This window comes from Notamacropus eugenii, chromosome 6 (assembly GCF_028372415.1).
Source record: "Notamacropus eugenii isolate mMacEug1 chromosome 6, mMacEug1.pri_v2, whole genome shotgun sequence".
NCBI classification, from domain to species: Eukaryota; Metazoa; Chordata; class Mammalia; order Diprotodontia; family Macropodidae; genus Notamacropus; species Notamacropus eugenii.
Window position 1 is genome coordinate 103,226,401 of NC_092877.1, and position 12,338 is coordinate 103,238,738.

Sequence of the window (12,338 nt, forward strand, 5' to 3'; positions counted from 1 at the left end):
CCCTTAGCCTCCATCAGATACTCACCATTAATAATCAACCAGATGAACCCCATTTGCTTTTAGAAAAGGGATTTGCTGAGAAGATATAGCAAGAACCTAGGACTGGTTGGTGGTGCAAAATAGATAGAGTACAAGATTTCATTTGATATCTAGAGTGCAGTCAGGAAGACTCATCTCATGAGTTCAAATTTGGATTCAGAGACTAGCTATATGACCCTGGGCAAGTCATTTGATCCTATTTACTTCAGTTTCCTCATCTGTAAGAGAAGCCAGAGAAGGAAATGGCAAACCAGTCTCTTTGCCACGAAAACCCCAAATGGGGTCATAAAGAGTCCAATACAACTGAAAATGACTGAACAACACAGCAAGAACAGATGGTACAAAACATTTCTCCCAAATTGGGGCACATTCTCCCCTTCCATGCACAAGGTCCCTGAGGAGAGTAGGCAAGAACTGAAAGACCATGGTAGTGAGGCACATGTGTAGAGAACACATGTGGCAAAAGGGCATCTCCTGACCTAATATATCCTTTTTTTTTCCACTGAAGAGTCCTCATAAAGCTTGCTTTAGATATTGCTGAGCTCCGAGTTGATGCCCTCTTAGAGTTCATAGCCAGCATTTTTTCCTTTAAGGGCCCTGAAGTTGTTACCCTCCTTCAGGGACTATAGTTTCTCATTTCTCTGCAAGTCCTTCCCACATTACTGTCCACAATCACTCCAGGGGCTTCTGCTGCCACCTGTTTATCAGTGGGACTTCATATATGACTTCTGGATCTTCTCAGCTCACCAAGTCACCTGGGCACTCCTATTTCGGAATATTCATTCACTAACACAGAAAGAATGAACATGAGAGAAACAGAGGCACTCTGTGCTCACAGACACATGAGAGCCAGATAATGGAATGCAACAATTGTTCCTCCCTAATTTGATAGCTCAAAACATTTCTCCTTACTCAAACCACCCCTGAAGGAGAATGAGAGATGGGTGCGACCCTCTTCTCTATGAACATTTAGTTCAGGCCAAGCATCAGGCTCTCCTGAGCCATCAGTTGGTTCTTCCACAAGTCTGGTGCTATACTGCATGTCTGAGGACCATCCTGGCAAAGTTCACAGAATCTAAGTATCAGAAAATTGGAGAAGAGGTAAGGATTTTTTTTTAATTACTGAAGAAACATTTACTCATTAGTAACACAAGGGGAAACTTGAGTTCTACCATCATGGAGCGAGGACCTACACAGATGAAATTAAATATCCTTGAACTATGTTAGAACGCAGAAAATCAGACTTGTAGTGAGTTTGCCACATTTAAACTAGTTGGCACAGACAGAAGATAAGGCTGAATAGGCTATAAGTAGGCCTATTCAAAATTAGCTATGACATGTAATCATCAGAAAAAATTTTTAAATGGCTCCTTAGAACATGGTATTATAGTGAAAAGAAGCTGCTATGGAAAATTTTTCATGGACCCTGTGGAACTTAGTTGGGATAGTCTTTTGGCACATTTTAGATCCATACATCAGTGCTCAGATAAAAGTCCATTTAATGGAAACTTTTCAAGTAATAGCTTGAGAGAAACTGGATCATATTCTTTGCTTTTGGCTAGTTTTATTTATGAATACTATAAGCCTATATATTGAATGATCAGTGTGTGTCCTTTAGGAGCTGAATTATATCAATCTTGACATTCTGATTATAAATGAAAGCAGAAGACAAAAGGAAGTTACAGCTTAATGGAAGGAAGGCTCACAGGTTTTCCTTAGAGTGGCAAATAAAGAAGTTGGAAGAGTTGGTTTAATTATGCATCCAAGGATAATAACATGAAAAAAATTTCATGAGACATACTGGCTATTTTGTATTTCAGTGTTCATGATAAACATTTGCAAAAGACAACCATGAAGATGTAGATTATCTATGTGTATGTTTATCCTTCGTTGCCAAAGAAGACCATGCCATCAGAGAAATAATGACATGACTTGCACTTAACTTTGTTTTGAGTGAGGGAGGGCTGTGCAGGTCACCAGCCTCACTTCTCCTCCAGAGCCATCTGAATCCAGTGACCAGATACTCACCAGGATGACTGGAGATGACCCAGGATGAGGCACTTGGGGTTAAGTGACTTGCCCAAGGTCACACAGCTAGTGAGTGTCAAAGTGTCTGAGGTGAGATTTGAACTCAGGTCCTCCTGCCTCCTGCACTGGTGCTGTATCCACTGCACCACCTAGCTGCCCCAAGATTATCTATACATCAGCAACTGTTGCAGAGAATGGTGAGCTAGAAAAATTCAATGAAGAACTCAGCAAGACCCTCCAAATTAAATCAAGATATACTTTAGTGCTAGGAGGCTTCAGGTGTAAAGATGGGCAGAGAGAAGAATGATGCACAGTAAGTGATTAATAAGTGCTTGTTGCTTGCTTGGAGAAAGAATAACAATAAGAAGATATGGTGTGTAAGTAAAACAATTTCAATCTGATTTATTTAAACAACATATTGAAGCTGAAAATAAATGGAAATTGAATTTTTAGAAATAATTATGCTAATCACTAGGGGAAGTATAAATATGAAAAAGACATGGTCCCTGCATCTTATAATCTAACAGAAGATTAGAAATGTACAAAATAACTATCCTGTCAACTAGAACAGCCTAAGTACATGAGAAAAGTACAAAGTGTTTTAAGAGCTCAGAAGAACACCTCTTTATTGGGAATGAAGCAAAATCTCCTGAAAACACAGCGTTTCAGCCAGATTTTCAAGAACAGATGAAAGGATTTCAATGAGCAGAGATAATAGTAATAATAAAAAACAACCATAATGATGACAATAATAACCAGCATTTATGGAGTGAAGGCTTTCCTAGTGTGCTGCAAATAGTCCATTTTACCCTCACAACAGCCCTAGAAGGTAAGTGCTATTTTGTCTCCGTTTTACAGATGAGGAAACTGAGGTAGACAGAGATTAAGTGACTCAGTCAGAGTCACACACCTAGTGAGGGTCTTCCAAAGCAAGACTCTGAACTTGAGTTTTCCTGATTTCAGGTCTCACATTCTATCCATTGCGCTACTTAGCTATTAATAGAAACATAAACAGACCATTTCAAGTGTACAAAATGGCATGAGCAAAGGAATAGAAAGCATAGTATATGTTGCAGCATGCCAAGTAATGCAGTTTAGTTGGAGTATATAGAATGTGAGGGGGAGAACTGCAAGATGTGACTAAAATGGCAGATGGAACCAGACCAAGGAGTTTTCACTTTATTTTTTGGGCACTGATGTACCACTCAGTGACATGATATTAGTAGCATATAAACTCATTGTTGTAGAGCCTGTTAAACTGTACCTAATGTCTGACTTGTGGTTTCTTTGATCCCTTTTACATGCTTAAGGATATGGTTTTGCTTTTTTATAATTTTGTAACTACAAGTGCTATCCATCCTCATTCTGAGGTATTTAAATGAATCAATATTGCTTGCTATAGAATATAAACATGCATACACACATTTAAAAATAATTATATTGATAAAGAGGGTAAATCTAAAACATAATAAGAATCACAGAAGCATTTGGAGAATGAGGTATCATTAAATACAGATATTAATCTGGGGAAATTTGGGGAGTTGTGACTTTTTAAGTCAGTAGTGGCTTACAGCAAATCATAAGTCTTTCTTTCAAGCCACTGAACGCAGCAGTAGTGAAAGGGAAAGAGGGACCTAAGATGAATTGAAGATGCAACAAGGGAAATGCAAAGATGCTCTAAAATCCTGACAGTTAGAACATCAGCTGAAAGTAGGCTTTAGTCCAGTGATTCCTGAATGGTTGGAGAGCTGAATTGATGTCACTGAACAACAGCTGCATGGACAGCTACTGCCCTTCAGGGAGTCACAGCTGGACAAAAGTGAAACTTTCATAAAGGTTCCCCTGGATTTGAAAAGGAAAAGGTATTGGTGCAGGGAGGGGTGAGAGATGGGTGGAGGAGAGCTGATGGTTTCCAGTTACTTTACCATCTAGTAAGCTTGAGTCGTTACTTTGCACTCCCCTCTGATTGGACAGTGCAGAATCACGCATGAATGACTGCCTGGGCAGGTCCGTATAGTCCATGGATAACTCATCTGATGAGCTTTGCCTAGCTCTTGCTTAAAGAGAATTGTTATTAAGAGGTTAAGAGTTAATTGTTAAGAGAAAAGTTCACAGAAACAGCCACAGTGTGTGAAGACTGATTTTGACGGATTTAGCCCTTCTCAGCAATACAAGGACCTAAAACAATTCCAAAAGACTCATGATGGAAAATGCCATCCATATCCAAAAAAAAAAATATGGAGTGGGAATGCAGAGCAAAGCGGACTAGTTTCTTTTTTGTTTTACTTTGTTTTGTTTTTTCTTTCTTGTGGTTTCTCCACTTAGTTATAATTCTCCTATGCAACATGACTAATGTGAAAATGTGCTTAATACATTGTCCAGAACACGTAAGACAATGTCATCCCCATGAAATAAGGAACTGCTTCAGAGACTAATGGACTGGAGCCCATGTCAATGTTCTATGCTTACCTACTAATGGTTGGGAGCGGGCATTTTTCCTTTAGCTACACAGTCAAAATCGTTGGGATCTTTTAAAATGTCCTGCTTTACACAGCTTCTACTGTATTCCCATTTTAGGGAGAAATTTATTCTTTCACTCAAACTATGTGGTACAGGGAGTGGGCCTTAGGGCTCTTTCTCCTCCTGAGGCCATGTGGCAACAAAAAAAAAGGAGCCTGAGACTTTGGTCTCTTTGTCTTCCATTCTAAGTCTCCAATCTGGTCTAAGAGTTCAATCCACAAAGATCTGAGAGTCAAAGAATCCAAGGTAGATGTTGCATTTAACCTAGTGGTGAGGAGCAGCAAGGTCCTGGGACTTCAAGCTAGCAGAAGCTGATGATGCCAACTTTGGACATGAACTTGGTAGGACCAGTGCTATATTCTCTCCCCTTCAAGACCAGTGTGGATGAGAAAGGGATTATGCTGCTCTCCAAAAACTCTCATCTCAATTAAATGTGTGGCTCAAACTCTGACCCCCTCATATCTACACTGTGTTTATAAAAACTTTAATAATTACATGTCAACCCTTTCAGTTTGTTCCCCTTCCTTTGCAATCTCCCTGCTCGCATGTTAATAAATGGAACCTGGCAGAGCTATCTAGTTTTAATACAGTTTTAAACACATAAGAGGGAAACCCAAAAATATCACTTAAAGAGATTACAAGCCTAATGCTATCTACTCAATCTGTAGCTGACAAGGGATTTCTCTCTCCTTCTCTCTCCTCTTGCTCCCCACTCTGCCCCCCGCTCCATTCTCTATTAGGATATGTAGAAGTCAGGAAGTATATAAGGTAGAGGGTGTCTGTTCTGCAAGAGAATATGGAAGACCCCAAAACTATTCTCACCAATAGGACCTCACTGCATAACTGCCCATGTGGGCTACCAGTCTCTGGAATGCTCTTTTTTTCTACATTAAGTGTCTCCAGTTTGACCCATTTCTGGAAAAGCTTAACATGAGGACTCAAGCTAGGGTTCCTCTGGGCCTCTGGCTAGTTCTGCACTGCTACCATTATCTACTATCTTCTAGGCGAACTCTTTCCTAGAAGGGAGGGGCAGTTAAGGGGAGAAGCTCTCACTTCCTAAAACCAGTGAGAACTAGAAGGTGCCCCCGATAAAAGGGTTGCTGGAATGTTAAAAAAGTTTCCCAAAAACTGAAGTTGTCCAAAAGTGGAACAGGCTTCCTCAGCAGGTAATGGGTTCCTTTAACTCAAGGGTTCTTAACTGAAGGCATATGGATGGATTTCAGGAGATCCATGAACACAGATGTGAAAAAATTTTACAAATTTATTTTCACCAACCTCTAAATGAAATTAGAAATTTCCTTTAATGACTTAAAACCATTAGTCTAAGACCGTCAAAGGGGTCCACTGAAACAAAAAGCTAAGAACACCTAATATAACTAGAGGTAGGTATTCAGGCAGAGTCTAGATGATAATTTCTCAGTGCTGTTGTAGAAGGGATTCCTGTTCAGACATTGGTTGAAGCAGATGCCTCTGAACCTCTTTCTGGCTCTGAGATTCTGCCACGATACAGAAAACGATGTAGGGTACAATATAGAGGGACTATTGGCATAGGGGAATGTTCTTTAATATTTTAACACAGGGTTTTCAAAAAATAAATGAAAACAATCAACAAATACACACACATACATATACATACACACACAGCACCAAATCATTAATACTTAGTGAGATACAAATAGAAGCAACCCTGAAAATCTACCTCACAGTCAAATTCAAATAGGATTCCTGTGGACTGTATATTGACTTAGAAAACCACAAATTAAAATTATCTATATTGTATTATATATTTTTATTTTGTGAAACATATCTCAATGACATTTTAATCTGGTTCTGAGGAGCTTTGTGGGCTGTTTACAGCAGCAAATCATGAGTCTGACACCTCTGGTCCACCTCACAATGATTAGATACGCAAAGATGATCAAAAACCAAAACTTTTGGAGAGGACTAGGGGATATAGGCACACTGAGTTACTACTACTGGAGCTCCATTCCTTTTTAGGCTCCACTTATGTATTCCTACATTTCTTCCCCTACTATTCTCCAGCAGTCTTATCACCCTGAAAAATCCCTCAGTTCTGTGGCTTTCTCATCATGGAAGAAACCTCCACCCTACAGTCCTTCTTCTGATTGGTCAGTTCCTCACAGAACCTCCATTATAAGAAAGTGTTCATGTTCATTCTTTCAAAGTTCCACAAGGCTCCTCTCCGGCATCTCCAAACTTCTTTCTCCATCATGACCTGGTTCAGGTAACTTCTCCTCCTATTCCCACTTTTCAGTTTCCTTTTTGTTGTCTTTCCTGGTAGAATGTAAAGTTATTGAGGTAAAGGATTATCTTTCTTTTTGCTTGTATTTGAGTTCCCAGTACTTAGAGCACAGTGCCTGACACATAGTTAGTGCTTATTAAATGCTTGTTGACTTGACTAGAGTTGACTTGGAGTTGTGAACTGGTTCAGCCATACTGGAAAGCAATTTGGAACTATGCTCCAAAAGATACTAAGTAGTATACACCTTTTAATCCAGTTATACCAGTATTAAAATAAAGACATCAAAGAAAGAGGAAAATGATTCATATGTACAAAAATATTCATAGCAGCTCTGTATGTAGCAGTACTGGAAACTGTGAATGTGTCAATGAATTGGGAAGTGGCTAGAGAAACTATAATATATGAATAAAATGGAAATATTATTGCACCATAAGGAGTGACAAAAGGAATCTATTCAAAGGAACCTATTGATAGGCTTTATATGAATGGATTCAGAGAAAAGTGAACAAAACCAGAACAATTTGTATAATAACAATACCACTGTAAATACAAACAATTTTGAGACTCAACTTTTTTGATCACTACAATGCCAAACCACAATTCCAGAGGACAAATGCTGAAGCATGCTACCACCACCTTTGGACAGGGAGGTGACACATTTAAGATAAAGAAAGCTATATATTTTTAGATACGGTCAATGTGAGAATTTTTTAAAATTATGAATTATGCAATTTTGTCCCAAAGTTTTGTTTTTCTTCTTCTTTAATTTTTTTTCGGGGGAGGGAGAGGGGAGTGAGGGACAGAGTTCCCACTCCAACGCCCCCCTCCCAAAAACAAAGAGAGAACAAAAGGAAGACTATAGACAAGCAGGACAGTCTGAATGTTATTAAGTTTTCTCATTTGTAAAATGAACTGGGGAAGGAAATGGCAAACCACTCTCGTATCTCTGCCAAGAAAATTCCAAATAGGGTCACAAAGAGTAGGACAGGGCTGAAAATGACTGAACAAGAACAATTGAAAAGAAAAACAAGCTCTACATAATAGATTTACAGTTGTATATAGAGTCCTTTCCTCCTGATCTACACTGTTCATTGTATCTGGTGTTTTTTAAGTTCAGAATAAACGAAAAAGAAGAAATAAAAAAGAAAGCAGAGCATCAGAGAAAATTAATTGTGGAGTACTGAAAAGTCCCGAGAGAAAACAATTCTCAGGGAAAAGTACTTACTGAAGACAAAGAAGGTCCAAGTGTCTGGTTTCCCAGAAACCAATTTATATGTAACTATTAACGAAGATTTTGAACTTTAGAGTTGGAAAACCCTAATAAATAAAACTTTTTGATAACTATGAGACAACCACATATTATATATTTGTGGTGGACCAATGAAGGTGTGAATTTTGGTTTCTCACCATAAGGCAGAGATGAGGAACATCATAAAGGAGAACATCATGCTATGAGGTAGGAGAGACGGAAGTGGAGACTGAAGGAGCTGAGCGAAGACAGTAGCACAGGAAGAAGGCAGGACTGGCCCCTGGCTGGCTGGAGAGAGAGCAGTTCAGTTAAAAAGAGCTGAGAACACGGCTCAGAATTAAGACTGCATAACCATACTATAGCAGTCCACCTATAAATCTGAGTAACATTCCCACTAATGCTTATAGTTTCCATGGGAAAAGTGGACACAAACTTAACAAAATTCTAGCAAAGAAGCCCATTAGTGAGGAAAAGTGACAGGAACAACTGAGAACTACAGGAATTGGATGTGGATGATGATGATGATTCCAGCAGATGTTCCTAAAAAAAGCACTCATACTAAGGGCAGAGAGAAGAGCATTGCCCTTCTGCTGAGCTGTATGGATTAAGACTTAAACTCTGTTTCTACGAGCTGAAATGATTGGAGGAAAATGATTGCAGCTGGCAGCTTATTGGAGAAGGAAGAATCCTTTGCTGCTTAACCAGGAGTGTATTGGTAAATGCTCAGCAACCAATTCTTTAAAGTACATTATGCAAGATATAATGGTAAGTTTAATTTGCATTACTAACATTTTCTCAATCACTTTATTAAGTCTACAAATCAACAAGTTAATAAATCAAGTCCTGATCTGTAGGATTTGCCAATTTTCACAAGTAATAAAAACTTATCCTGAAAATTTAACAATTGGTTTTCACAAGCCAGTACCTGGTGCCAGCACATCTGTATTTCTAGCTGGTGGGAAAAGATAAAGCTTGTCTACCATGTCCTTTACCTTTACCTGTGGCTTGAAAAGGGGGAACTTCTCCTTCCTCTCAGTCCAGCTAAAAAAAGCAGATCTAAATAGTTCTACAAATCCCAGACTTATAAGAAATGATTCTGATAAAAGAGTATAATGCTGCTTTAGAGACCAGTCTTGGATCAGTTCCAGAGGAGCAACCAGAAGCAATTCTGTCTACCTAGTGCTTCATGTGGCAGACTGTTCCCTAGAGAGCCAGTAGCATCAGTTCCTGTAGTTCTCAGTTGCTACTGCCACATTTCCTTACAAATGGGCCTCTTTGCTAGAATTCTGTTAAGTTTGTGTCCGTCTACTTTTCCCATGGAAACTACATGCATTAGTGGGGATGTTACTCGAATTTATAGGTGAACTGCTATGTTACAGTTAAAATTGCTTTGTATTCTGCATTCTAATTGTTTCATGATTCAAAATTAATGGCATCATTTTGACTGTTATGCTTTAAATGGACATCACTGGGGGGGGTGGGGGGGGGGGCAGAAGCAAAGCTTGTGAATATCTTTGACACACTAGGATTACCCCTAAGACTTCTGAGAGACTGAATTGTGGCCATGTGGCTTTCCTTACTCTTGAACCCTAATTTGCTGGTGAGTCTGATAGTCCAGATTGAGAAAAAGTCACTATCTGAGCTACCCACTTCCAGTTCCAAGTTCCACAGAGCTACACAGAGAGCAAGCAGCTGAAATTATCTACAGTTGCAGGCCAATCCCCACCAAGGGCATCTACTGGCCCACACCATGTGCCTGTTAGATTCTTTTCCCCAGTATGATTCAACCAGACTCCACCTCCTAGCAGGTGGAATTTTATAGATTTTCCAGGACTAGGGATGTGGTAAAGCCAGAATAGAAACAGAACTGGAGAGAGGGATTCATCAACAAGAGGACTTCTTTTATGCTATTTAGAATAAAGGAAAGGACTCCAGGAAGGAAGCCTGAGTGAATGGTTTGGCATAAGCCTAAACAGATTATTAAGGACCTCAAAACAGCTAGAAATTCACCAAACTAAAAAGAAAACAACAGCACATCAAAGAGGAAAGGACACAAATTCCATAAGGAAACATCCACAAAAAGAAACTAGGAAAGAGATTAATTGCCACAAGGTTGCTGAATTCTCACAAGACTCCCTTTTATTGGTGCAAAGAATGACTATCTGATGCTTCATACCTTTGTAAGGGGAAGAGTTGTTAAGTTTGGGACAGGAAGAGATCCTTTGTGCTCAGCACCTGGCTTCAAGAGAGGACACATACCATTCCAGGCTGGTTCAGGGAGAGGCCCCTGAAGGGAAAAAAAGACTCTGGGAAAAAGCCAATATATAAAGAGCCAGTAGCTGAACACGTCCCTGATTCCCAGCCTGCAACACCACGGACTTTGATGTATTTCTTCCTAGGTGACATTGGGGACTCCCTTGGTTGAGCTGAGATTTCATTTCCAGTGAAAGAGCTCACTCTGTGTATTGTCTAGTATACTGTAACCTGTACAACTTCTCTCATTTCTATTTCCTGTTGCCTTGGATAAAAGGGTTTTATTCACAATTTGTGAATGGTTTTCTCATAACTATCTTTTGGTGGGAAAATAGTTGAGCCTTCAGATATCAGATATACCTTGGGGACCGCCTTTTTTGTTAAATGAGAGTAACTGGGCTTGAACCTAAAAATTATCTCTTCTAGACTAGCAAAACTTGGGGGAGGGGATCAGACGGATAAATTCTGGTCTAGCATCCCCTCTGAGCAGAGTAGAGCAAGAGAGCTTAGTGGCTCCAATCTCCTGCTCCTCTCCAGGTAGGAATCAGTTGGGAGACATTCCAGAGAGATCTACTTATCCCTCACGGTAAGCCACACGTAGACAACCCACCTACCTGACAACACACAGGAACACATACACGTGCCTTCTGTTGTGAAGAAATTAGAGAAAGGGGAGTTAAACTAATACAATGAAAAAGTGTTCTGGAGTAACCATCTCAGGGCTTCCAGTTCTTTTGACTTGAGAGGGGGCTGCAAGGCCTATACTGCGGACTGTTTGGCTTTGTTTCCACAGGGCACACAGTAGTCTCATCGTATAACTAATTAACAGAAGGGACCCTGGAGCTCGTGCCGGCCCAATCCTCGTACTTACTGATCAGGCCACTGACTTCCCAGAGAGGTGGTGCCTGGCCTAACGTCATCAGCTCCTGGCTGGCTCTAGCATCCAAGTGCTGACTCCAAATCCCACGCTCCACTACCACGTGGCATGCCCCTGCCCCACGCGTTACTGGGGTCTGCGGTGGCGCACGCAGGGGACATAGTGTAGAATGGAAGCTGCATTAGGCTGCGGACGGGGCAAACGAGACGCAAGGGATCCTGGCAAGGAAAGAGTCCCTTTTCTGCCTCCGCACCGCTTGAATGCAGGTGGGCTCCTACGTGTCCCCCCGCGAGAATACGAGGCGCCAAGTGCTCAGGAGGGTCCCAGAATTCTCGTGCTTTGCCCGCTCAGGAATTCAGTTAGGTTTAAGAAAAGATGGGTCGCAGAGGGCAAAAGTTCAATTCCCAACCGGGAGGTGGAAAGGGACTTGCGGCTCTAGAACTCAGACGCCTGACGTGCGCAAGTGCAGTGCGAGGAGGCCTCGAGAGGGTGGGAAAGGGGAGGGAGAAGGGGCGGGACTAAAGTAGATTTCCAACCAAAGCCCGCGAGTGTTTGCACGTGAGTGTAGAAGGAGAAGGTGGTTGGTGGAGGTCTTGAGGTCATTTCCTGCTCCTTGATTACGTAAGCATCCGGGTCTTTGTCCTTTAGCTTAAACGCTAGGTGCCCACTCCGCCCCCTCGGCCGGCCTCGCGTGCCTTCCTCCGGCCTCGCTCTCGCGTAGCGCCAGCCCCGCCCCCCGGCCCATCCCTTCGTCCCCTCCCTCCCGCAGCTTAGGTGGGGGGGGCTCGCGTGCGCTCTTGCTGCCGCCGCCGCCGCCGCCGCCGGGAGGTGGGTGAGGGGCCTTCCTGGCCCAGAAGGGAGGGCACGACCAGCCGGACAACCCCGAGGGAACTCAGGGCCTCCGGGGCCGAGAAGCTGTGACCTCCCATCCCGCTCCCCATTCATCCGCGGGACCGGGCGGCTGCTGGGTGTCCGGGGTGGGGAGGAGGGGGAGGGGTCCAGGAGTTAGGGGGGCCGTCTGTGCTCCGGGCCATGGGAACCCCGTTTGGGGGCGGAGCGGGGAGGGTCGCCTACTTTGTTTGTTCTCCGTGTCCTCTGGGACCTCCCGT

The 12,338-nt window shown here is 41.9% G+C and overlaps 1 protein-coding gene across 3 annotated transcripts in view; it reads left to right on the forward strand.

The window, feature by feature from the left end:
- Positions 1 to 6,364: 6,364 nt before the first annotated feature.
- The window catches only part of OCIAD1 (OCIA domain containing 1), a 48,754-nt gene continuing 42,780 nt past the window's right edge, over positions 6,365 to 12,338 (forward strand). The window contains exon 1 of one of the 3 annotated variants that reach the window (XM_072620725.1): positions 6,365 to 6,832. Coding sequence is in view for 1 of the 3 variants with exons in the window: in XM_072620722.1 (XP_072476823.1) it covers positions 11,399 to 11,495 (97 nt within the window). In the remaining 2 variants the exon portion in view is untranslated. Of the gene's footprint in view, positions 6,833 to 11,398; positions 11,496 to 11,929; positions 12,058 to 12,338 lie in introns of those variants that run through there. The other 2 variants (XM_072620722.1, XM_072620723.1) reach the window with 2 other exon arrangements.